This window comes from Stegostoma tigrinum, chromosome 29, assembly GCF_030684315.1.
Source record: "Stegostoma tigrinum isolate sSteTig4 chromosome 29, sSteTig4.hap1, whole genome shotgun sequence".
Classification (NCBI taxonomy): domain Eukaryota; kingdom Metazoa; phylum Chordata; class Chondrichthyes; order Orectolobiformes; family Stegostomatidae; genus Stegostoma; species Stegostoma tigrinum.
The window spans coordinates 39,750,719-39,778,618 of NC_081382.1; the positions used below are offsets into that span (position 1 = coordinate 39,750,719).

At 46.1% G+C, this 27,900-nt stretch overlaps 1 protein-coding gene across 3 annotated transcripts in view; it reads left to right on the plus strand.

Annotated features, from left to right (window-relative positions):
• The window catches only part of col27a1b (collagen, type XXVII, alpha 1b), a 660,800-nt gene that overhangs the window by 250,043 nt on the left and 382,857 nt on the right, over positions 1–27,900 (plus strand). For all 3 annotated transcript variants that reach the window (XM_048559048.2, XM_059638229.1, XM_048559047.2), the window contains exons 9-10: positions 9,868–9,921; positions 16,765–16,809. In XM_048559048.2, coding sequence (XP_048415005.2) covers positions 9,868–9,921; positions 16,765–16,809 — 99 coding nt within the window. The remainder of the gene's footprint in view (positions 1–9,867; positions 9,922–16,764; positions 16,810–27,900) is intronic.

A 27,900-nucleotide genomic window follows, 5' to 3' on the forward strand; every position in this document is an offset into this window, starting at 1 on the left:
ATGAAGTGTCTGCTCTTTGAGCAGAAAATAATGTATGTTCTACTCTTTTAAACTGAAAAGTAAAATTTTCTCTACTCTTTTAAAGTGAAAGTGTACAAAGTAAAACTCCCTTGACCTGTCCCCATCAAACACTCCCAGGGCAGGTACAACACAGGGTTAGATACAGGGTAAAGGTCTCCCTGCACGATAACCTTCAAACACTCCCAGGGACAGGGTTTGATACAGAATAAAGCTCTCTCCCTACTCTGAGCCCATCACATACAGCTAGGACACAGGGTTAGATAAGGAGTAACGTCTCCTTGACACTGTACCCATCAAACCTCCCAGGACAGGGACAGCTTAGACCATAAGACATAGCAGTGGAAGTAAGGCCATTCAGCCCATCAAGCCCACTCCGCCATTTAAATCATGGCTGATGGGCATTTCACCTCCACTTCCCTGCACTCTCCCCGTAGCCCTTGATTCCTTGTGAGATCAAGAATTTGTCGATCTCTGCCTTTAAGGCATCCAACGCCCGGCCTCCACTGCACTCTGTGGCAATGAATTCCACAAGCCCACCACTCTCTGGCTGAAGAAATGTCGTCTCATTCCCGTTTTAAATTTACCCCCTCTAATTCTAAGGCTGTGCCCGCGGGTCCTAGTCTCCCCGCCTAATGGAAACAACTTCCTAGTGTCCACCCCTTCTACACCATACATTATCTTGTAAGTTTCTATTAGATCTCCCCTCAACCTTCTAAACTCTAATGAGTGCAATCCCAGGATCCTTAGCCGTTCATCATACGCTAAACCTACCATTCCAGGGATCATCCGTGTGAATCTCCGCTGGACACGCTCCAGGGCTAGTATGTCCTTCCTGAGGGCTTGAGGTTAGATACAGAGTAAAGCTTCTTCTACTGTTAAACTAAAGGTAATTTCTTTCCCTCCACCCTTTTAATAGTAAACTGGAAATAAAACTTCCTTGACACTCTTCCCTAAATAGCTGTCTATTCTTCAATAACAGATGATTGGCTGTCTGCCAGTCACACTCTTCCATTGCAATGATCTTTATGGAAGTCATTAACTTTCTAATCCAAAGCCCAGCCCCTATTTCAAGCCAAATTTATTTGTATAACTTATCCTTCCCAATATTAAGTGTTGAAGTTCACTGGAAATAGTTTCTATGCAGCAAGATAGTAGGGTCAACATGCTTTTAGTTCTGAAACACAAGTAGAAAATTAAGGATTGCAGGGCCACTTCTGAAGAGCAGAAGAACCATTCCACTTTCTGAATGCGATTTTCAAGTTAGCCCTCTCACAAAGGCATTAGCCGCAGAATTCAGTTAGATTCTCTCTGTTTATTGAAACAACATGTCCGAAGCTCATTTCTGCTCCATTAAACTACAGTTCAGGAGGTCTCTATGGGGGTGCAGTGGGTAGTGTCCTTTCCTGTACGCTCTGGAGTCCCACTCCTGTTTGATGGCTGAAGGATGCTCACATGGTTGATTGTCTGCTTGCAAATCCCTTTGAAAACCCCCCAGTGGGAGTCGGTAAGAGGGAACAAGATTCCTGGTCACCTGTGTCATGCAATGATCATTGGAGCTCCCACCATAGCTCTCTCCAAAGTGGAGAAGCGCACTGTCTCTGCAGGGACAGTAACAAACTGAAAGTGATACCTGAGATAATGGGAACTGCAGATGCCGGAGAATCCAAGACAACGAAGTGTGAAGCTGGATGAACACAGCAGGCCAAGCAGCATCTCAGGAGCACAGAAGCTGATGTTTCAGGCCTAGACCCTTCATCAGAAAAAGGGGATGGGGAGAGGGTTCTGGAATAAATAGGGAGAGAGGAGGAAGCGGACCGAAGATGGATAGAGGAGAAGATAGGTGGAGAGGAGAGTATAGGTGGGGAGGTGAGGAAGGGATAGGTCAGTCTGGGGAGGACGGACAATTCAAGGGGGAGGGATGAGGTTGGTAGGTGGGAAATGGAGGTGCGGCTTGAGGTGGGAGGAGGGGATAGGTGAGAGGAAGAACAGGTTAGGGAGGCGGGGATGAGCTGGGCTGGTTTTGGGATGCAGTGGGGGGGAGGGGAGATTTTGAAGCTTATGAAGTCCACATTGATACCATTGAGCATCACAAAACCAGCCCAGCTCTTCCCCTCCACCCACTGCATCCCAAAACCAGCCCAGCCCATCCCCGCCTCCCTAGCCTTGTTCTTCCTCTCACCCATCACTTCCTCCCACCTCAAGCTGCACCTCCATTTCACACCTACTAACCTCATCCCACCTCCTTGACCTGTCCATCTTCCCTGGACTGACCTATCCCCTCCCTACCTCCCCACCTATACTCTCCTCTCCACCTATCTTCTTTTCTCTCCATCTTCGGTCCACCTCTCCCTATTTATTCCAGAACCCTCTCCCCATCCCCCTCTCTGATGAAGGGTCTAGGCCCGAAACGTCAGCTTTTGTGCTCCTGAGATGCTGCTGGGCCTGCTGTGTTCATCCAGCCTCACGTTTTATTATCTTGAAAGAGATACCTGATGGTTTATGCTCACTGGTAAACCCTACCATTGTTTTATTGGAAAGAAGGTTTCCAGACCTCCATCTGTATAGATTTTGATGTACAGGGGACCTCGTAACTGATCACAGTGTCCATGCTGAGCATGATGAACAGTGTACCATTCAGGAAATTCTCGCTTCATGTTCTCAAAATAAGCAAATCCTGCAAAAATATATCAGATTCCGTTTTAGGAAGAGTATCTCTTTATTACAAGTAGTCAGTTTTAACAAAAACTGTTGCAGCTAACCAGGGGAATAAAATGACGAGCAGCCTGCTTTCAAAACACTTTTCATTTTGCCAATAAAACTGAACAGGTTTGACCCCATGTCATTTTGGTAAAATAACATTCTGATGGGGTATACTTTTGAGTTTTAAAACTCTTTAGTGATGTGTCAAGCACTCGTATTGCCCTGGGACTCAGCAGTTTGCTAGAACTGTTCAGGAGGTAGATCAGAGTGAGCTATGTTGCTGTGGGTTTGGAGTCACATGTAGAGTAGCCTGGGTAAGGGCAGCAGGCCCTGAAAAAGCGGGTGAACCAGGGCATGGCTTTATGACAAGTCTTGGTACTTTGAAGGAACTAGTTTTCAATTCCAGATTTATTAATTGAATGTAAATTCCACCAAAAGTGTTAAATCTGAGATTATCAGTCTATGGATGACAACTCCAGCAACATTCCTAGTACACCACCACCTTCCCTTGGCTGCTTGAGATGCTTTATGTGTTGAGGAAGATGTGTACTTTACTGGCCAGAGTGCTTACCCGAATCCCTGTTAATGGGACATAGGAACCAGTAACAGGAGTAGGCCACCTGGATCTTAGAGCCAGTTCAATAAGACCATGGCTCATCTTTTCATGGCCTTAGCTCCACTCACCCACCCTCTCACCACAACCCTTAATTTCTTTACTGTTCAGAAAGTCATCTATCTTTGCCTTAAAAAACATGCAATGAGGAAGCCTCAGCTACTTTACTGGGCAGGGAATTCCACAGATTTACAACCCTTTGGGTGAAGAAGTTCCTCCTCAGCTCAGTCCTAAACCTGCTCCCCCTCATTTTGAGGCTGTGCCCCCTTGTTCTAGTTCCACCCACCAGCGGAAACATCCTCCCTGCTTCTATCTTATCAATTCTCTTCATAATCCTTTATGTTTCTGTAAGGTCCCCCACATGTATTCTTCTAAATTCCAGTAAGTATAACACCAGTCTACTCAGTCTCTCCTCATAAGCTGACCTCCTCAACTCTGGAATAAACCTAGTGAACCTCCTCTGCACCCCTTCCACTGCCAGTACATCCTTTCTCAAGTAAGGAGACCAAAACCGCACTCAGTACTCCAGGTGTGGCCTCACCAGCATCTTGTACAGCTGTAACATCACCTCCCTGCTCTTAAGCTTCCCATGTTATGTGGAGAGTCGGGTGAGAGATGGGGGAAAGTGTGTTGATTGGGGGGATGTTTAAAGAATAGACAACAGCGACCAAAGTAATTTTGCTTGAGCTGAAATAGATCAAATTCCTCATTTCAATTTTGCCTGTGCACTGTTCATTTCAGGATGGTTCAGTACGATCAGAGATCCCAAAACCAGCCTAGCTCGTCCCCTCCCCCCCACTGCATTACCAACCGGCCCAGCTCGTTCCCGCCTCCCTAACCAGTTCTTCCTCTCACCCATCCCTTCCTCCCACCTCAAGCCGCACCTCCATCTCCTACCTACTAACCTCATCCCACCTCCTTGACCTGTCCGTCTTCCCTGGACTGACCTATCCCCTCCCTACCTCCCCACCTATACTCTCTCCACCTATCTTCTTTACTCTCCATCTTCGGTCCGCCTCCCCCTCTCTCCCTATTTATTCCAGAACCTTCACCCCATCCCCCTCTCTGATGAAGGGTCTAGGCCCGAAACGTCAGCTTTTGTGCTCCTGAGATGCTGCTGGGCCTGCTGTGTTCATCCAGCTCCACACTGTGTTATCCCGGTTCAGTCTGATCCCAGGTTTTCCTGAAGACAGCAATGAGTCGTTTTGATATCTCACTTTTATCCAATTTGCCGGGCAGAACAGACACCATTAAACACACACGAGCTGGTTCGATCTAGCCACGGGCGCTAATTGCTGGAATATATTTTATCGGGTCGCTGTTGGCAGATCAGAAAGGTCACGTAGTTTCATCAAGGGTTGTTTCCAGAGGCCCAGACCCCAATTCTGTACAATTTGGAAATTAGTTTCCTGGTATCAGGGACCCCTTTCCCTTTCCTTTAAGCAACATGCATGGACTTCCTGTGCTGTGTAGGTGCTGCTGTTGGACTGGGCTGAACAAGGTCAGAAATCACACAATGCCATGTTATAGTACAACAGGTTTATTTGAAATCACAAGCTTCCAGAGAGCTGCTCCTTCGTCAGGGAAAGTGGAGGGAAGCGCACAGACGCTGAATATATGACACATCTCTGGAGCAGGTGAGACTGGAACCCTGAGCCCCCTGCCTCAGAGGAAAGGACATTACCACTGTACTAAAAGAGAACCCCTTTCTCTTTTAACAGTGATATCAATTGTTCTTCCATGAGCTGCTGCCCTCGGTTAAAGGCTAACACCTCTTCAGTGTCAGCAGCGCCACCAGGATTAATGGCCGGGGCTGGGATTGCGCCTGACACAGAGCGGTGTCTCAGGCATCGCCCTGAGACCAAGGCAGCTTGGAACACAAGCAGAAGCTGCTGGAAAAGCTCAGCAGGTCTGACAGCAGCTGTGAACTTTGTTTTTGCTGTGGTGCGAGAACGTTGAGGGACGCCCAGGGGTGACAAAAAGACTCACTGATCCGACAGGCCGGTCGTGGCACAGTGTGACCACCCAGTGCATCACAACACCACAGTACTTCTGTGGAGTACCCATTGTGATAACGTCAAGAGCCCAATTTGTGCCCGGTGACCTCCCGGAAACACCGAGTGATGACAGGATGGTCCGTTCTTGTGAATATTGACCTGGAGAACTGGGAAGAGCTCTCCTGCCCTTCAGAATAGCATCAGAGGATCTTGTATATCTATGCGAGAAGGCAGGTGGGGTCTCTGTTTAGCATCACAGCTGGAACATACTCTGCTCTACCTGCTGAGTCACAGCTGGCCCAGAAACTCAACATGCCATTGGAGAGCCCAGGATGGTTCCCAGAAATTGGAATCTCAGCACCAAAGGCACTGCCGCCAAGAAGGGTCGGGAATGTGAAGGAAGCAGGAACTAACCAGAGCCTGAAGAGCATGGAAGGGGGAGAATGGAATTTACGGGGGATAGGAAGGGCCAAAACCAGGGACAGATTTGAACAGGGGGATAGTGAATTCAATTTGAGATCATGACGACTGACATCCCCTGTGTTCGTCTGGGACATGGCACAGGCTTAGGATACAGGTGACGGAGGGCTAGCATGTACGTGTCGGGCTGAATAGCATTCTTCTACACTGCAGCTGTTCTGTGCTTCTCCCTGATGGAGGTAGAAGGTGATGATAGAGGCAAGAGCTGAGCTCCCAGTTGAACAAACGCCAAGGTTATGAAGAGTAGAGTAAGAAACCTTTTAAGGGCCAGGAAGGGAGTTGGTGGCAAAGGGACAGAGTTTGTGGTGGGACCGAAAGCCAGTGGCATCATCCTGCTCATCTTTAGCCGGGGGAATGTGCAGCTGGTCCAGACTGGATGTTGAAGAAGAGATAATGGGAGCTGCAGATGCTGGAGAATCTGAGATAACAAGGTGTGGAGCTGGATGAACACTGCAGGGCAAGCAGCATCAGAGGAGCAGGAAAGCTGACGTTTTGGCCCTAGACCCTTCATCAGAAAAGGGGGATGGGGAGAGGGTTCTGAAATAAATAGGGAGAGAGGGGGAGGCGCACAAGAGAGTTGCAGTGGGAGAGAGATCCTCTGAGGTTTGTCCAGAGGGAGGAGGGTAACTTCGTCAGGTTAGGCATCCCTGGAAGAGGCTTCGCAGTGAGGTTAAAATTGTATCAGAGATAATGGGAACTGCAGATGCTGGAGAATCCGAGATAACAAAGTGTGGGGCTGGATGAACACAGCAGGGCAAGCAGCATGTTAGGAGCAGGAAAGCTGATGTTTCAGGCCTAGATCCTTCATCATAAAGCAGTCTGAGAGAGCAGAGCCAGCAGAGTGAGTGCCAGGTTACATTTACAAGGTATCCTGCAAGGCATTATTGTCATCCCCAAAAATCGTTGCTTTTGAGGCTGCCAGTAATGAAAGTAAACAAGACCTTGAGGGATGGACGGAGAAACTCGGTTAGATTTACGAGCAACAGGGAGGAAATTGAGAGAAAGTACAAGGGTTCCCAGCAAGAAGATTAGGACAGAAAGAAAACCGGGAGAGCGAGAAGCAAAATGAATGAACATGTCATAGAGTTTGAGATAACGCGGTGTGAAGCTGGATGAACACAGCAGGCCAAGCAGCATCAGAGGTAATTCCAACTATCTCTGTAACAATTTTAACCCCACTGCGAAACCTCTGTGATGCTGCTTGGTCTGCTGCATTCATCCAGCTCCACACCTTGTTATCTCAGATTCTCCAGCATCTGCAGTTCCTGCTATCTATGTCGTAGCGTTTAGAAGGTTTACTTTTAATCTCTGGAGAGTTTTCTTTTGTAGAGTCTTAATGGATTACTCCATCCATAGTTTGGGTCAAAATAATTTAACTGTATCAGCTGTGGCTGTATGTTTAGCACTCACAGCTGGCGATAGAGTTTGGGTTCAAGTCACAAGGCACAAACTTCGAGCCTGGAAATGATCCGAGTGCAGTCCACACAGAGAGTTGCACTGTTGCAGGTGAGGATTCTTCAGATATCTTCGATTGTGGCACTGTCAGGGGAGTGTAGCAGGTTCAAAATGACTCAGTAAGAGTGGAGACAAAGCGCTGCTTCTGGAGAAATGTCGCTGAGGTGATTTGATGACTCCTTGCGGCTAGCTGGTTTTGTATGGGACCATGCACTTTACACCTGGCTGTGCAGGTGGTTCATTGCTAGGATTCTGACACGGGAGGCTTGTGTTCAAGTCCTGGACAATGAATTACTGTCCTTTCCATCCATTCGCCTTGGCTGAAAAGCTGGTTAGTGATGCCAACAGTGTGGTTTCAGTGCCCAGGCCAACTGAGGTTACTGTCAAGCTCTGCCTTTACTTGAGGCATGGTGACCTTCAGGTTAAACCACTACTAGCTTTGTCTGTCTCTCTCACTCTCTCTCTGTTTCTGTTCAGAGAGCAGACCTCTAGAACTTTAAATCATAAAGCCTCCACTGTTCTTCCCAAAGGGTGGCTGATCACAAATCACTCCCATTTTTACCGGATGCCATCACATGTGGATTTGCTGGCTGTCGGACGTGTTATTAATGCAGCTTTCTCTGCTTTTGAGTCCTGGAGAGGACTTCGAACCCCGAACTTCTGGCTCTGAGGCAAGGACAGTGTCCAAGAGCTCCAGGATAACAAGAGCTGTATACCTCAAAGCCTTGGAGTATATACTAGAGCACAGCAAATCACAGTAGCCATTAAACTTCCATAACAGGTTGTCGAGCTGGATGGACACAACAGGCCAGGCAGCATCAGAGGAGCAGGAAAGCTGATGCTTCGGGTCTGGACCCACCATTTCTGAAGAAGGGTCCTGACCCGAAATGTCAGCCTTCCTGCTCCTCTGATGCTGCTCGGCCTGCTGTGTTCATCCAGCTCTATACCTTGTTATCTCAGATTCTCCAGCATCAGCAGTTCCCATAATCTCTGAGCTATTAGACTTTGATGGGATATTGTAGTAGGTGTACAAATTGGAAGGTTCAGAAATTTGGAAAGCAGTTAACTGAATTGCATTTGCTTGATGCCTTGATTAAAATGGCAGATGGTTTCAGAACCGGGCATCACAGTTTAAGAATAGGCCATTAAGGACTGAAAGGGGGAGAAATATCTTCACCCAGAGCGTGGGGAGCCTGTGGAACTCTGCCACAGAAAGTGGTTGTGGGCAAAAGATTGGATATTATCAAGAAGGAATTGGTATAGTTCATAGAATCTCTTCAGTGTGGAAACAGGCCCTTTGGCCCAACCATTCCATACTGACACTCAGGGCATCCCACCTAGACCCATCCCCCTCATCTAGACATCCCTGAGCACTATAAGTAACTTAGCATGGCCAATCCACCCCACCCTGCACGTCTTTGGATTGTGGGAGGAAACCGGAGCACCCGGAGGAAACCCATGCAGACACGGAGAGAAGTGCAAACCCCACACAGACAGTCGGCGTGAGGGTGGAATCGCACCCCGGACCCTGGCACTGTGAGGCAGCAGTGCTAACCACTGAGCCGCTGTACCACCCTCTAAGGAGAGTTCAAGAGCCTGTATGAAGGGGACACCCAGACTTGAACTGGGGGACCTCGTGATCTGCAGTCAAATGCTGTACCGCTGAGCTACACCCCCACTGTAGCAGGTGTAATTCTTAGGGCTAATAGGACCAAAGGATATGGGGAGAAAGTAGGAACAGGGGACTGAGTTGGATGATCAACCATGATAATTTTAAATGGGGGAAGCAGGCTCAAAGGGTTGAATGGCCTACTCCTCCTATTTTCTACTTTTCTATTAATATCATACAAACAAATTGAGTGTTCGTGGGTTATTTCAGTCAGTAGTAGTTACAAGGCTAACCTTTACGAAGAAAAGCAAGCTGAGTCTGAACTCCATATTCACTTTCACGGCCATTGCAGGTTTAACCAGGATCTGAAAATGCACAGTGAAGCATTAACAGGAAGGCAAGCATGTATTGAAACCAGAATACTGTGATCTGCTTAATTTCAGACTGATACAAAGCAGCTCAATTTGTTTGCTAACACACAAAGCTTCCCCACTCCACACCAGATCAGGATGGTTTGCAAGCAGCGCCGGTATAGATCAGAATTATGTCTGAGTAAATTTAAACTAATATTCCAGATGACTTGGACTAACCCGAGCCCGCTGAATTAAGAATGGCTCTGTGTGCTGTGTTATCGTGCCCCTGGGATTGAGCTGAAACATGAATTCCTTGGAATAAGGGGCGTCCAGAATTTGGATGCCAGATTTTTGCACTGAATTATGCTGCATTTGGCAGGGAAGCTCTCTAATTGTGTGCATGCGTCAATACTATACAAGCAACACATCTGCAGAATAGTTTCCAAAGGCATATGCTGGAGTGTGTTTTACCCTGTAATCCCAACTGAGACGTCTCACTGCCTTTCTCAATGAAATGGAAATTGTTGCTGGAAACACATTCAAAGGGTTTTAAAATCTGGCCATCGGGTCGACGGAGACAAACAGGCTTAAAATAAAAGAGCAACATCATCAGTGACATTGTCCATTTCTTTTTACTAGGGGGTGCGTGGACCTGCTGGAAGTCGAGGTGCCAAAGGTTATCGTGGCAGGCAGGTGCAGTAAATCTTCTCGTGCCGTGCAGTTTAACACTGAGAAAATGCTCCTATATTGACAAAACATGTCTAGCTGAGAGTTTACAGAAACACCCGGGACGTGGCCTGATTATAGGCAGATTTAGCCTGACTGAGCCAGCGTGGAGGCGGTGTGACATACGTGTATTTCGCATCGTACAGACACTGAGAAACACCGTATAGACACCTAGAGACACCGTAAAGATTCTTAGAAGCACTGTGCAGACGCTGAGAAACACCATATAGACACTGAGAACAACTGTATAGATACTTAGAAACACTGTGCAGACACCGAGAAACATTGTATAGACACTGAGAGATGCTGTATAGATGCTTAGAAACACTACAGGTACTGAGAAGCACCCTATAGGCACCGAGAAGCACCCCATAGACACTGAAAGACACTGTATAGATACTTAGAAGCACTGTATAGGCACCGAGAGACACTGTATAGATACTTAGAAACTCGGTATAGGCACTGAGAAGCACTGTATAAGCACTGAGAAGCACCCTAAAGGCACTGAGACACCCTGTATAAACTCTGAGAGACACCGTATAGATACTTAGAAACTCAGTATAGGCACTGAGAAGCACTGTATAAGCACTGAGAAGCACCCTAAAGGCACTGAGACACCCTGTATAAACACTGAGAGACACCATATAGATACTTAGAAACTCGGTATAGGCACTGAGAAGCACTGTATAAGCACTGAGAAACACCCTATAGACAGTGAGACACATACAGACACTGAGACACACTGGGAAGTACTGTAGACACTCAAACATTATAGACATGAGAAACACCATATAGATACCGAGGAACACATATAGACACTGAGAAACACCATATAGACACAGAGAGGCACCATGTGGGCTATGAGAATCGCTGTATAGAGAATGAGAAATACCGTATAGACACCAAGAAACACCATATGGACACCGAGAAACACTGTAAATACACTGACAAATACTGTATTGACATCAAGAAACACAGGATAGACACCGAGAGACACCGTGTAGACAGTGAGCTGACCAAATTCCTACCTGCTGCTTTAATGTGAAGAAAATGTGGGTGAATTACTCAAACTGTGTGTGTCCCTGTTTTAAATGAGCTGTGAAGACAGAGTGGAATTTGGACAATTGCTTCTGAGTGCAACAGTACAGTTGCTTATGCATTTTCCCAAAGGCAGCAATCCTTGTATTTTTGCATTCCTTGTTTCGGGTGCAGATATTGTATTCAATATCTAACGTTCACGTTGGGTTGAGATCCTAGAATTCTCATCCTCTGACAGCATTGTGTCAGAAGCACTGAGGGGGATGATACACCTTTCTCTGGGACAGTGAGGTTCGGACAGTCAGTACCAGTTTTGCCAACGATGCCCACATTCCAAGAGCAAAGTTAAGAGTGAATCATCGTGGTATATCCATGATGTCAGTAGAAGGGGCAAGTTACTGCAGATGCCAGAATCTGTACTGAAAACAAAAAATTCTGGAAATCACAGGGGATCAGGCAGTGTGCATGGAGAGAGAGAGCATTTCTGTGAAGAGATTCGAAGTGTTAGCTCTCTCTCTCTCCACAGATGCTGCCTGACCTGCTGTGATCTCCAACATTTTCTGTTTTCACTGCATTTGAAGGGACCTTTTCCTACACCGTCAGTTCGGGTGCACAGTCAGAAACAAGTGACAAGGCAATAGGACTGGGAAACCAGTTGGATTAAGTAATAACGAGTAGAAGTAGCTTTGTAGTTAAGCTCGCCTGGAACTTGCATGGGTATCCTCCTGAATGGGTCACTACAGCATTCGATCCCCTTGTAAAGTGAGCATCATTTCATGTGCAGCTTCAAAAAGAAAGTGGGACATGGAGAGTAACTGATTTTTTTCGAAGCTTTGAATAGACTCGTTTAGTTCCCTCTCTGCATTTATAATCTTTAAGTAATGTTTTACACAATTGACAGCAGGTTAATTAAGTGTGGTGAAACATTTGCAGCTCAAATAGAGACATGGATTATGTAATGTTATCCAGCTGAGTGAAGAAAACAGACTCGGATTTATGTTGTGATTGTTGACGATGTGTGACGCACAATTCTGCACATGAAAGAGCATATCAGCCCCACAATTTATGATGATACATCATTTCTGTGCGTTCTCGTAAGATCGAGAAGGCAGGAGACTTGTACAAATGCAGTCAGCAATCTCTAGGGGAGGCCAAGTGGTATTATCGCTGGACTGTTAATCCAGAGACCCAGATAATGTTCCAGGGACCCAGGTTCAAATCCTGTCGTGGCAAATGGTGGAATTTGAATTCAGTAAAATATCTGGGATTAGCAATCCAATGATGACCATGAATCCGTTATCGATTGTAGGAAAAACCCTTCTGGTTCACTAATGTCCTTTAGGGAAGGAATCTGCCATCCTTACCTGGTCTGGCCTTCATGTGACTCCAGACCCACAGCAACGTGGTTGACTCTGAACTATCCTCAGGGCAATTAGGGATGGACAATAAATGCTGCCCTGGCCAGAAACACCCTCATCCTGTGAATGAATAAAGAAAAACTGAAACTGAAGGCAAAACTGGTCAAACTAATGGATGCTGCAGCCTTTAGGAGCATTGTGTTCACAAATACTGATTCATTCTTCAACCGTGTGGAATTTGGCAAGACTCCTGCTTTGGAGCTGCTCGGATGCTGGATGACGATCACTATTTTGTGAAAGATTGAGTCTTTGTTTCTCTCTTTCTCTGAAATGTTAATCATGCTTTAGATCTGGAAAACCCACTAGTCCCACCCCAGTTCTGCGTTTTATTCTGCTTTATTGTGAGAAGGGAATGCACAGTATCTGACCATCTCTCCCATGCTTAGCAGTCAAGTTCAGTTATTTAATTCAGGAAGCACCACAGAGTTATATGAAATTTGATGGGTGAGCTCTTCAGTGACTGCAGGTAATGGAGTCATCGGGGTTTACAACATGGAAACGGGCCCTTTGGTCCAACATACCCATACCACCCCGTTTTCACAATTAAACTAATCCAGTTTAACGAGTCCAGTGGAGGGGATGTGATGGCCAAGCAATATTATCGCTGGACTGTTAATCCCTAGACCCAGAAAATGTTCTGGGGACCCTGGGTTAAAATCCTGCCACAGCAGATGGTGGAATTAGCATTCAGTAACATCTCTGGAATTAAGCATCTAATGATGACCACGAATCCATTGTCGATGGTTGGTGGCAGGGGGAACCCATCCTTACCTGGTCTGGTCTGTATGTGACTCCAGACCCACAGCAATGTGGTTGACTCTGAATTGCACTCTGGGTAATTAGGGATGGGCAATAAGTGCTGGCCTAGCCAGCGATGCCCTCATCCCGTAAAGGAATTTTTTTAGAAGTTTGCCTGCATTTGATATCCATCTGTATACATGTCAAAATACCTCTTTAATGACAAAATTGTGCTTGCTTCCATCATTGCAAGGGGTAGCACAATGGCTGTCAGTGCCCAGGACCCAGGTTCGATTCCAGCCTCAGGTGACTGTCTGTGTGGAGTTTGCACATTCTCCTCGTGTCTGCATGGGTTTCATCCCACAGTCCAAAGATGTGCAGGTCAGGGTGGATTGGCCGTGGGAAATCGCCCGTAGTGCTCAGGAGGGTGGGTTAGCCATGGGAAAGTACAGGTTTACAGGGATAGGGTGGTGGGGTGGGATACTCTTCACTGTCTGCTTCCACATTGTAGGGAAGTCAATGATTCACTACCCCTAACAGCCAGTTCCACACACTTACCACGCTCAGTGTGAAAACAAAAATTGCCCCTCTGGGCCCATTTGTATGTCTCTCCTCTCACCTTAAACCCAAGTCCTGTGGTTTTAGGCTCCCCTCCCATGCGTTATCTATGCCTGTCATGATTTTATAGACTGCAGTAAGGTCATCGCTCAGTCTCCTGCACTCCAGGGAAAAAAGACCCAGTCTGTCCAGCTTATACACATTCTTATGCTGTTGGAGGTCATCATTACAGTATGGAAACAGGCCATTTGGCCCAACAAGTGCACACTGCCCCTCCGAAGAGCATCCCACCCAGGCCCAGAGCTGGATTCTTCTTAAAAAAATTCATGGAAATACTGTGCCATCTAGAATTTAAACAGCCGGACCTACAGTGAAGTCACATTGATTTCCATTTGTCTGGATGTATAAACTGGTGAATAATATTTGGATATATTAAGAGCCAAATAAAATTCTTTAGTTTGATGTAATTCCTGATGCTTCAGTCTTTGGTCACATCTGATTGGGATTTTTAAATTCAACACATGCTAGCCAGCGTCTTTATGCTTGTTTTCTGTAATTTGTGGAAAATCGCAGGCTGGCAGGCAGAGAAGCGTAACACCCAGCCCACTTAACACTCCAGATTTCTTGTTCTGTTCACAACAGTGAAGCACTCACTATGTTCTAGAGCCCTTCAGATGTCAGACACAATTTGAGCAACTAACATATGAAAGTATGTTACAAGTGAAATACTTTATCCTCGATTGTACTTTCTAAAAATTGTTTGCCAACCGGGAATTTCCTGAGAAGGATTGCTGCCTGGAAGTATTGGTGTTTGACTCTCTCAACCAGCTTTTAGCTACTATGGAGTGCGATAAGTATGCCCTTCCTTAGATAATCTTTCTGGTTCACTATTGCCCTGTAGGAAAGGAAGCTTAATACCACTACCTAACCTGACCTACTCGTGACTCCTGACCCACGTCAACGTTCTTAACTTCCCCCTGAAGTAGCTTCGAGAGTCAGTCTGTTCAAGGGTCACGACAGGATGGAGAGCAAGTGCCAGCCTCAGCAGAAATGCCTTTATCCCGTTTAAGTATAAAGTTGAAGAAGTGAGGAGACCAGAACTGTGCCCCGTACTCCAGCCGCGGTCTCGCCACAGTAAACGAGCTGGAAACTGTACTGAGAATGAAACCTGTTGGAAATTGCAGCAAATCGGGCAGCACCCATGTGATTGCAACATTTGAGCAAGATCAATTTTGATGAACGTGTTCGCACAGCAGAGCGCAAACTGATGCTTCTGATCTAGATGACGTTTCATCAGAGCAGTCACGTGTCCAACCAGGCCCTGTTTAAATTCAGCAAGACCTCCTTAGATATCTTTAGATTATTTCCTGGTGAGACACATGTAAGGGAGAAGGTAAGATTTGAACCTAGAATCTCTGACCCAGAGATACAGGGCCACCTTACTCTTGTACTGTTATTCCCTTGTAGGAAACAGTGCTGTTTGCCTTGCTAACTTCTTGCTGTCCCTCCATGCAAACCTGCGATGCTATGAGGGGACATTGTGCTACAGTGTTCCAACCTCAAGGCAATACAACGTGGGTTATGTCCCACCTGCCCTGGACCTCTATCATGACACGACTGAACGGGTTTTTAAAAAATATTTCTCTGCACCCAAGTCTTGCTGACTGTCAGCATTTAGAAGTTTCCCATCTATTAAAAAGGTCTTCACACCAGAGTGCATAGTTATCTCCAAACCCTCGCATCCTTTGTTTGTTTTGAGCAGTGGTCTAACTTCCTGATGTCGGCATTACAGAATTGATTTGTTATCGATCATGACAGCAGAAAGACAGGAGTAAAGTTAGTGCAGGGTGTGAAAACCACTCAGTATTTTTCGAAGATTTATAATGTGGGAGACAGCGTAAAATCTCTGTTGCAGTACACACGCAGTGAGTCATGTGTGGCCTTGATTTGAACTCTGCGCCAGGTAGAAACCATTTGAGAGCGGTTCAGGTGAGTCACGGGAACTGATCTGCCTCTGATCTGACCTTTAGGTGGTGGCCAGGCCATTCTTCCACCCCCCCCCCTGCCAAAAACCTGCTGATGCCCCCTCTAAGTATGGGCTAACTCTTAGATCTTGACATAGCAGCCATGATCGAAGGGGGTAGCAGACCCGATGAGCTGAATGGCCTGATTCTGCTTCTATGGTCCGAGTGTGCACATGATGCTGTCGGTATTAGTAGCTGTAATTTTGACTGGCCACATGAGAATGGGAGCACTCGCTGGCTTGTCCTCTGCACCAAACCAAGCTGAAAGAGCAGCATTGACCCAGTTCCTGAAGATTAATACCAATTTTCTTTTTTGGTTTGGTGCAGGAGAAACAGGGGTTGCATACCCCTCCTGATTTCCTCTCTCCCCTCCTCCCACACCCTCAGGTAAGCATGTTCTCCCATTTCTGATTGCCCTACTTCAAGACCATTCTGGCAAGTTTCCTGTGCTTTCCCCAAGTGCCAGCCAAATTCCTGTCCAGGCTACCGATCACACGATCCGTCCTGGACAATCCTGTTGCAAGTGTCAGTGAAGCTCAGGGATGAAATCCTGTCAGGAGAAAAATGAGCAGAGGCATAGATAGAGTGGACAGCCAGAGACTTCTCCCTAGGGTGGAGGTAGCTATTATGAGGGGGCATAGTTTTAAAGTGAGTGGAGGTAGATATCGGGGAGACCTCAGAGGTAAGTTCTTTACTCAGAGAGTGGTAGGGGCGTGGAATGCTTTGCCGGAGAGGGTAGTGGAGTCGGCCTCATTAGCGGCATTTAAGCAGCTATTAGATAGGCATATGGATGAAAGTATAAGGTAGGGGTGGCGGTTGGATAGGCCTTAGGTTTAGGGTAAAAGTTCAGCACAACATCGTGGGCCGAAGGGCCTGTCCTGTGCTGTACTGTTCTATGTTCTATGATCTATGACCCTGGCATGCAACCACACCATTTGAATTTCTGCCCCCACACACCCGTTCCCTTTCCCCCTCCCCCCAAGACTATAGTTTCTGACATGTCCTTCTTATTGAGCCTGCTCTTTCTTTTCCAGGGTTTACCGGGACCAATGGGGAAGCCAGGACCGAAAGGGTATCGGGTAAGTGATCGAGACTCACACCACTTCCTGTGAAGTCGAAGGGTTCGGTTCATTTGACTCGGTGATGAATCGCTTCGTTTTTTTCACTGGGTCGTCCTCTTCGTGGGGGTCGCATGAGTGTCGGACCCTCAGTTAAAGGCTCACGTGGATTTTGTGAGTCCTTTAACATTCTCCAGGGGTTGTGCTGACTGAGCTTCTCTGTTACATAATTGCTGTGTTTTACTTCCAATGAAAAGCAGGATTAAGACGATTGCAAATTTCAATGAACAATTTTCAGCTCGTGAATCAAGATTTGGATTTGGGTTTGTGTGTGGCTTAGTAAATGGAGTGAGAACATGTTTTTTGGTCTGCTTCCCTCTCTGCCTATTTCCAGCAGCAGGCACGCTAACCCTAATGCCATTTTGTCCCGACTTTCTCAATGTATCTTCCTGATGGTGGTAGCAAGAAAAAGATCTCAAGATTGTACAGCCTAATGGTTATACAGACTTGACTATTCAACCTTTTCCTGGACATAATCTCCAGAGTTAATTAAGTAGATACTGGATGCTCTTATTTTCCTCATCCTCAGTTCACTAATCAGTGCCGAGGAGAGGCTGAAGAAGTTGGGACTGTTGGGAAGAAATCCAAGAGGAGAACTGACAGCACCGTGAGAGGTAGTAAAAACTGCCGATTGCTGGAGTCAGAGGTTTCTGAAGAAGGGCCCCGACCCGAAACGTCGGCTTTTCTGCTCCTCTGATGCTGCCTGGCCTGCTGTGTTCCTCCAGCTCCACAAAACCGTGTGTGAGCTGGACGCAATAGGTAGGGAGCAGCTCAGAAAAGGATAAATAGATATGTAATGATGTGCAAACAATGCCGGGGGGGCAGTGAGAAAAAGGAATCTTCTTCACACACAGAGTAATTAAGAAATGCACTGAGGTGGATGCAAGTTCAGTTGAGGCACTTAAAAAGGGCATTGGCTGGAAGTATTGTGCAATGATGTGTTTGGGATGAAGGCAGGAGATTGGCGCTGGACAATAGGACCAGTGAAGGTATGATGGGCCGAATGGCCTCTTTCCACACCATAACAGTTCTGTGACTTAGGGAGTGACATTCTGCCTCAGTACTGTGAATAGTCACGGGGATTTGACTTTTAAGATGACATAGTGCTGTCCTGAAATTGGAAAAGTTGTGTAAGACATAAGTTAAAAAAAACGCAAAAAACCGCGGATGCTGGAAATCAGAAACAAAAACTGAAATGCTCGGCAGGTCGGGCAGCTTCTGTGGAGAGAAAGCAGAGATAATGTTTCGGGGTCCAGTAACCTGTGTTCTGAGGAAGGGTCACCAGACCCGAAACGTTAACTTTGATTTCTCTTTGCAGATGCTGCCAGACCCGCTGAGCTTTTCCAGCAACTTTGTTTTTGTTTATGTGAGACAGAATCCCAGTTCTGGTCTTTTATACCAGGCAGATCACAGACCTGAAATCCCATTTGTTTTTATCCATGTGAAAGGTCATTCACCATTTTGAATTACTGTCGAGTTTTTGTATCAATGAGCAGACAGTGGGATTCTCAGTGGTTTAGTAATGCATGCATTTAGTCTCACTGTGGTTACTAGAGCGTTTTAAATTCAGTAAATCGGGGATTATAAAGGTAGTTTCGATAAACATGCTGCGACAACTATCACCAACTCAGTTATTAAAAAACCAAAAGAACTGCGGATGCTGTAAATCAGGAGCAAAAACCAAGTTGCTGGAAAAGCTCAGCAGGTCTGGCAGCATCTGTGAAGGAGAAAACAATAACCCTCCTCCTGGAGGAAGGATCACTGGACCCGAAACATAGAACATAGAAAAGTACAGCACAGTACAGGCCCTTCGGCCCACAATGTTGTGCCGTGGAATAATCCTAATCCAAAAATAAAATAACCTAACACACATTCCCCTCAATTCACTGCTGTCCATGTGCATGTCCAGCAGTTGCTTAAATGTCACTAATGACTCCGCTTCCACGACTATCACTGGTAAACTATTCCATGTGCTCACAACTCTCTGGGTGAAGAACCTCCCTCTGACGTCTCCTCTATACCTTCCTCTTAACACCTTAAAACTATAACCCCTCGTGGCAGTCAATCCTGCCCTGGGGAAAAGTCTCTGGCTATCGACTCTATCCATGCCTCCCATTACCTTGTACACCTCGATCAGGTCACCTCTCTTCCTCCTTCTCTCCAGAGAGAAAAGTCCGAGCTCGGTCAACCTCACCTCGTAAGACAAGCCCTCCAGTCCAGGCAGCATCCTGGTAAACCTCCTTTGCACCCTCCAAAGCCTCCACGTCTTTCCTATAATAGGGCGACCAGAACTGGACACAATATTCCAAGTGTGGTCTCACCAGGGTTTTGTAGAGCTGCGGCATAACCTCGCGGCTCTTCTTCCCCTTCGCAGATGCTGCCAAACCTGCTGAGCTTTTCCAGCAACTCCCTAATATCCTTTAGAGAATCATACCTTTACCCGGGCTGGTTTACATATGCCTCCAACCTACCTCTGAAAGGCCACTCAGTTCTAAGACACTTAGAGGTGGGAGTCAAATATAGCAATACCCAAATCCCATGAAAAGCTCCATATTAGGGTGAGCAGGATAGCTCGAAGGAGAAACAAATCCTGCAAATGCTGGAAGTCTGAAAGAACAGCCTGGAAATCTCAGCAGATCCTGTAGAGAAACAATAGTTCATGTTTCAGGGAGAATGATTGACAGCGAAATGTTGTTCGTCATCATGTATAAGTTGTAGCGTTGTACCCAGGTCCTGTTTGAAGCTGAGATTTTGGAAATGTGGGAGAATATTTGTTCGATAAATGTGGAGCTGTTTTAAATAAAAGTGGGGGTGGCGCTCAGTGGTTAACATTGCTGCCTCACAGCGCCAGGGACCCGGGTTCGATTCCACCCTCGGGTGACTGTGTGGGGTTTGCACATTCTCCCTGTGTCTGCGTGGGTTTCCTCTGGGTGCTCCGGTTTCCTCCCACAGTCCCAAGATGGGCAGGTTAAGATGGATTGACCATGGGAAATTGCCCCATTGTATCCAGGGATATGCAGGGTAGGTAGGTTGGCCATGGGAAATGTGTGGTTACAGGGATAGGCTAGGAGGGTGGATCTGAGTTGAATGCTCTTCAGAGTGCCAGTGCAAACTCAGTGGGCCGAATGGCTTCATTCTGCATGGTATGGATTCTATGATGCTTCAAATAGATGACTTGTTGTCTGCACCTGTTTTGGAGGATAGTCATGATTGTCTCTTCAGCTAGAAAGAGCTGTCCGTTTGCCACATATACCCAGGGTTTCTTCTTTGGGATTGTTAGTGACATTTTCACTGGGACTGTACAAGGTGGAGCGTACTAAGGCTAATATTTGTGTCAACTGACCAAAGACCCCATTATAGCAATGGTTACAATCCATTACGTTAGCTCTACTGGTTAGATGGCGTGTTCCACACTAACTTGTTCTGTGTGTTTGTGTGTGTGTGTGTGTGTGTGTGTGTGTGTGTGTGTGTGTGTGTGTGTGTGTGTGTGTGTGTGTGTGTGTGTGTGTGTGTGTGTGAGAGAGTGATCGGCTTTTCACCAACGTTCACAAATTCCACTTCCACAATATTCACTTCCTCATGTCATCCCAGAATCACAGGATGAGGCCATTCCGCGTGTCATGCCTGTAACTAGCCCTGTTACCTCGTTCAGCTCTGTTACCTAACGCCAGTCTCCTGGCTTTTCCCCAGATCCCTGCACTCCGTCACTATGCAATGCTCTGTTGAATCTCTCCACCACATTTCCAGGCAGCGCATTCCATACCTGAACCACTCGCTGTGTGCAAAAGTCTTCTTGCATTGTTTGCACATCATTTTAAAAGTTCTTTGAATGGTCCTCACATGTGCTGGCTGTTTGTTGCCCTTGCTCTCTGTGATTCTTCTGAAATACCGCGGTGTTTTTGCCCTCTTTGTAGACACTTATTCTTCTCTGTCTATTCCTGTATTGTGAATTGGCTTCCTTTCGCAAATCAGTTGGAGAGTTGTCTGGATGTTCGGTTTGAGATTATATTGGATAGACAGGGCCTTTCAATCCATGCTAGAGTTTATGTTGAATTCACGCCTCCTGTTTTCTTCATTCGTCACCAAACCCCTGTGTTTGCTTCTTTCTCTAGCACTTGACCAGCTTCCTGTTAAATGTGTCTTTGTAATTTGTTTCTCTGGGTAGCACACAGCTCATGCTACCTCTCCTCGGATGAAGAGATTACTTTTGAATTGTTTATTGGATTTCTCAGTGGTTTATTTTGCACTGATGGCCTCCTGTATCTCTGTGAGAGGAAGCATCTATCATAAGGAGGTTTGCTCCCTCATCAAGAGACCGACGTTTCACTTGGTAGCTGTGAACTCGGGTAAGGTGTCTTGCCAACATGCAGGGCTGTGATTGCGCGGAGAGGTCACCATCCACCAATGAAGGGATTTGGATCACTGTGGAATATCTCTGTGTTTACTCCTCAGCACAAGGCCATTCTGACCATCCATGCACTTCAGCATATTTTGTTGAACGGTTCCATTGCCCCCAGTCCCAGGGCCAGGGGAGTTTGTTTTACTGCAAATGCTTCTCTGACCAGCACCTCTGTTATTTTTGGCTGTCGGTATTTTCTTGTTCCTCTTGAGGTTTGTTGATGAGGTTCAGGTCTGGGAAGTGCATGTAAGGGATTCATTCCTGTATTTAATGGCCTGAGCGATGAAGGCAAACGCGCCATTCCTTTTTCACCATTCTGCATACCTATGACTCAACTGTCAAAGACCTGTGCACTTGAAGCCCTAGGTCTCTCTGTTTGACAACCCTCCCCAGAGCCCTGCCGTTAACTGTGTAAGTCAAAACACAGTACCTCACATTTATATAAATTAAGCTGTATCTGCCACTCCTTGGTCATCAGGAACATCCCTCTTGTGTTTACCATGTCTAATCCAGTTAGAAGTTTATAAGTTTCTCAGAGATTCTCCCTCATCCTTATGAACTCGAGTGAATAAATTCCTATCCAGTCTCTCCCCGTCTGACAGTCACGCCTTCCAATCAGACAGGTGAGCCTTCTTCACACTCCCTCGATCCAGTTCAAACCAGTACAGAAATAGATGAAGTGATGGTACATCAAATCCTTGATACTTCCCATTTGACAACAAGTAGTTGTATCTCTGACTCTCGCTCTTCCTCGATTCCTCTTTTGGCCAGTTCCAGCTTGTGTATGGCCAGAGAATGTCACTAAATGAGGAGGAAAGGATAGCAGATGCATGGTCATTCCTCAGAGGATAGACATCCTCCAAGCATCACAGTGCCACTCCGTTCTTCCAATGTCCTTCAGATGCGTTTAGTTCAATCAAGTATAGGTTCAAGGATTGTTCCAATCAGAATAAAATGATGCTTCAGAGACATACCTCATGTGCTGCACAAGAGAGATAATGTTGTTGACCTTGTGAATTGCAGTGTTCCAATCTGTTCTTGAAATGTGACTTTTATCCAGGTAATAGGACTTAAGGAAAGAGCTCGTTCTATTTGAGAAAGGTTTCAGTTTGAAGGGTTATGAAGAGCAATACAGTATGGGTAATCCTCTCTCTGTGTTTTTTAGACATCATGTAGGAGGGATGCTAAGTTAGTTGGACGGCTGGTTTGCAATGCAGAGAGTGGGTTCAGTTCCTGTCCTGGCTGAGGTTCCCATAGAGGCCCACCTCTCAACCTCACCTGAGGCATGGTGACCCTCAGGTTAAACCACCACCAGTCATCTCTAATGAGAGAGAGAAGTCTATGGTCACTTGACCTTATGAGTCGGGGTTGGGGGGACCCTTTTGCATATTGCTTGCTTAATCTTCTCCAATTACCTCAAAGGACATGGGAATCACAGCACTGAATCATAGAATCCCTACAGTGTGGAAATAGCCCAACACACCAATCTTTGGAGCATCCCAGACCCATAAAACCCACTGAATTTACACATCCCTGAACACTACAGGCAAGTTAACACAGCAATCCACCTGTACTGCCCATCTTTATACTGTGGGAGGAGGCCGGAGCACCCAGAGGAAACCTCCACAGACACGAGGAGAATGTGCAAACTCCACACAGACAGTTGCCTGAGGGTGGAATTGAACCCGGGTCCCTGGAGCTGTGAGGCTGCAGTGCTAACCACTGAGCCACTCTGGTCTGAAGCTCTTTTGAACAAGAAAGTTTGATTGCTGGTCTTAATTTCAGCCCGAGCAAGAGTTAATGCCAGTGTGTTAAGAAGGGGAATTGGTTAGCACTCCTCAATGTTGAGGTGACCCAGAATGCAAAGTATATTGGCTAAGGATAGGGCTGCGTTTAGCATTTAGTAGTTTGAAGAGAGTTGCTGTCCAGGTATGCGTGTAAAGAAAGGTTCTCTTCACATCCACAATGTAACCTTATCCTGGCATGAATCAGTTTCTCCGGAGGGAGAGAAAACTCTGGTGGAGATAATAAAATTAAATGCAAACAAATTAAATATTCTCAGCTGAGAAGGGATTTGTCACCCAATTGTTTCCAGTTTGCATGGTACACAGTAACATTCACTTGTAGTTCACACGTGAATCATACAGATAGCAATTTCCGTGTTATTCTGGAATGCTCACTATTTTCCTCCAATAAAAAGGACTAAGTGGTGTCCAAATTTTAACATGCTGTGTATAAGGTACAGTAGTAAAATAGAAATAACGACTGTAACCTTTGTTTGCTCGGAAAATAACGTTATTTTAGAACTAACGTGGTCAGGATAGAGAGCAGGTGGAATCTTGGATATGTTCTGCCAAGTAATCTCTTTTACTCAATGGCATAATTGTTTTCATGTGCTAACATTGTTGGGCCTGGGAATGTGAGTCTTTAACTCCTAAATGTCTAACTTGCAGCTCTAGTGTGTGTTCGACAGAGTAACTCGCTTTGGATAGGGGTCTCCACATTGATGCATGGGAAGACAGGCCTGTTCATGATGTCGCAGTTTTAGTGGCAGCCCTATGGTCAGGAGATCTGAGCCAGGATTGGCCGGGAATATGCGTTTCCTTAGTATTGGGCTAGTTCAGGCCAAGGGATGGGAGTGGAAAATGCCTTGACCGTTCAGTTTCCGCCTGTCTGTGCTTATGATGTGGAGGTGCTGGTGATGGACTGGTTTGGGCAAAGTCAAAAGTCACACGACTCCAGGTTATAGTCCAACAGATTTATTTGTAAGCAACGCTCCATAAACTTGTGGTTTCAAATAAACCTGTTGGATTATATAAAAACCGAAAGAACTGCGGGATGCTGTGAATCAGGAACAAAAACAGAAGTCGCTGGAAAAGCTCAGCGGGTCTGGCAGCATCTCCGAAGGGAAAAAACAGGATTAACATTTCAGCTCTGAGGAAGGCAACATTCCACGGTCTGGCATTTACTCAGAAGCACAGGGTAATCTCCCATCTGCAATGAAACATTTTCTGCAACCACGTTTAAAGTGAAGAACAAAAACAGAAGTTGGTGGGAAAGCTCAGCAGCTCTGGCAGCATCTGTGAAGGAAGGAACAGAGTTAACGTTTCGGGTCCGGTGACCCTTCCTCAGAACTGGACCCGAGATGTTAGCCCTGTTTTTTCCTTCAAATATGCTGCCAGAGCTGCTGGTGGACTATAACCTGGCATCGTGTGACTTCTGTCTCCGTACTTTTTTCAGATCCTGCACTGCTGGTCTCTGTGGAAATAGTAATGGATCACATTAATGCCCCATCCTGTGGACCAAAATAGTGAATCAACAAGTGGGAATATATGGAAAAAAAATACAAATTTAAGGAAAATTAGCAATCCACTAAACTGTATGCCACGATTCCTCTGAGTACACCAGAGACAATATAACACCTATTCCTCTTGACTCCAGTGTTATTCTTCTGAAAATTGCCAATTATCCAGTCTTCCCCTGACTTCGAGAATTTCTATTAAGACTGTCTTTTGAGACTTGGATGAGAGACAGAAGCAGTGGGCAGCTCTAATACTTTGTAATTCATGAAATGTCAGTTGCGTTGCCAGTGTGAGTGATAAGTCCCCTGATCCTCCATTGCCTGGATGGTTGATAGCTTCTCCCTGGTTGTGTTTATACTGTGAATAAAGGACTGAAATTTTCAGTTTAGCAGAAACAGAAAATTCCAGTCATTCTAAGACCAGGTGCAGTGACACATGTATAGCCTCAGTAGCATTCCCACTCTCATTGCCGACCCTAACTATGAACAGATTTTTGGTCGATACCTGTTAACAGCAAATCAGCCCATCTCCAGGAGTAATCAGGATCAGCACGGGAGTTTGTTTCTGAAACATGTTGTGAATTATTCGTTCAAACTAGCACATCTCAAAAGTTTTTTTCAGACGTTGTTCATCTGTAAAGGATGAATACTTTTTGGATTGAAAACTTATGACCCAGGAGTTTGAGTCGTTGAATCCCTACAGTGCGGAAGTAAGCCATTCGGCCCATCAGGTCTACACTGACCCTCCAAAGAGCATCCCACCCCATAACCCTGCATTCCCCTGTGGCTAAGCCACACATTCTTGGACACCAAGGGCAACTTAGCATGGCTGGTTCACCTAACGTGCAGACTATGGGAGGAAACCGGAGCACCAGGAGCAAACCCACGCAGACAGAGGGAGAATATGCGAACCTCACATGGTCAGTCTCCCGAGGCTGGAATCAAATGCAGTCTCGGTGCTAACCACTGAGCCGCTGCACTGCTCTAGTTATGAAACTAGACCAATGGGTGCACTTTGCTTTTGGAATAAATGTGCCCAGAGTATCAGACAAACTATATAGTCTGCAGCAATTTTTAGAGAGGCAGCAATATACGAAATGTCATGGGGTTGTTACTTAGAGCTGTAGAGATGTACAGCACAGAAACAGACCCTTCGGTCCAAGTCAGTCCAAGCAGATATCCTGTATTAATCTAGTCCCATTTGCCCACATTTGGCCCATCTCCCCCTAAACCCTTCCTATTCATGTACCCACCCTGATGCCTTTTAAACGTTGTGATTGTACCAGCCTCCACCACTTCCTCTGGCAGCTCCTTCCATACACGCACCACCCTCTGTGAGAAAAAGTTGCCCCTCGGGTCCCTTTTAAATCTTTCCCCTCTCACCTTAAACTCACCTTAAACCTCTAGATTTGGACTCCCCCACCTGGGAAAAACCCTTGTCTATTTACCCTATCCATGCCCCCCATGAATTTATGAATCTCTAGAAGTTCACCTCTCACTCCAGGGAAAATAGCCCCAGCCCATTCAGCATCCCCCTGTAGCTCAATCCCTCCAACCCTGGCAACGTCCTTGTAAATCTTTTCTGGACCTTTTCAAGTTTCACAACATCCTTCCTGTAACAGGGAGACCAGAACTGCACGCAGTATTCCAAAAGTGACCTAACCCATGTCCTCTACAGCCACAGATTGACCTCCTAACTCCTACATTCAATGCACTGTCCAATAAAGACAAGCATACCAAATGCCTTCTTCACTATCCTATTCACCTCTGACTCTACTTTCAAGGAACTATGAACCTGCACTCCAAGGTCTCTTTGTTCGGCAACACTCCCTGAGTAGTTACCATTAAGTGTATAAGTCCTGCCCTGAGTTGCCTTTCCAAAATGCAACACCTCACATTTATCTAAATTAAACTCCATCTGCCACTCTGATCAAGATCTTGTTGTAACCTTCTTCACTGTCCACTACTCCTCCAGTTTTGATGTCATCTGCAAATTTGCTGACCTGTTTGTTACTTTTCACAAACAAACGCAGAAAATATTGGAAAAACTCAGCAGGTCTGGCTGCATCTATGGAGAGAGAAACAGTGTTAATGCTTCAGGTCTGGCATGACTGTTGTTCAGCACAGAAAGAATAATTTTTGCAATTGATTTTGAATGTAGAACGAGCAGAGTTGTCCTTTTTTTAGCCTTGGGTTCCTCTCTTCACATCACTTGACATGTGACTCCCTTCCTACTGCTGCCAGCCTAAGATCATTTCCCCTGAAATCAGAAAATGCTGGGCATGACAGCGGGTCAGACAGCATCCATGGAGAGAGAAAGAGAGAGAGAGCACGGTGGCTCAGTGGTTAGCACTGCAGCCTCACAGCACCAGGGACCTGGGTTCGATTCCAGCCTCGGGCGACTGTCTGTGTGGAGTTTGCACATTCTCCCCGTGTCCGCGTGGGTTTCCTCCGGATGCTCCAGTTTCTTCCCGCAGTCCAAAGATGTGCAGGTTAGGGTGGATTGAACATGCTAAGTTGCCTGTAGTGTTCAGGGGTGTGCGGGTTACAGGGGGATGGGTCTGGGTGGGATGCTTCAAGAGGCGGTGTGGACTTGTTGGACCGAAGGGCCTGTTTCCACCCTGTAGGGAATCTAATCTAATCTAATATAATGTTTCAAGTCTAGATGTCTCTTCATCAGGACTGATGTGAAGCATGGAGGGGTCAACATTTATATACTATAGTGGTTGTGGTTGGGGGGAGGTGTGTGGAGAGGTGGGGGAGAAAGGGTGCTGAAAGTGCAGATTAAGTAACCTTAGTCCTACAAGATCATTTCCATCTTTCCTAAGTGGCTCAGTCTGAATTCAGGTCTTCGAGGGTGAAGAAGAAATGAAACTGACAAATAATTGGAGCACGAACATTAAACACTTGGCATTTATCCTTCTGTTAACACAGCTGCAAAGTTTATTGAGAGTCTGTAAGTTAAGCTACAGAGCGGGAGTTCCCACCATTTTCACATCCAAACAGACCAATAGACCTTAAGATGTAGGATCAAAAGCAGGCCATTCAGCTCATCATGCCTGCTTCACCATTCATTGAGTTTCTCTTTATTGGCTGACCTGAATACTGTCAATAAAAAATTGAAACGGCCGTGGGTGTTGTAAATCAGAAACAATAGCATAAATAGCTGGAAAAGCTCAGCAGGTCTGACAGCATCTGTGGAGAGAAATCAAAGCGTTAACGTTTCGGGCCCGGTGACCCTTCTTCAGTTCTGAGCTTTTCCATCAATTTGTGGTATTCCTCAACTCCACTGTCCTGCCTTTCCTTTCCATAACCCTCGATGTCCCCCCAGCCGATTAAAAATCTGCTTGTG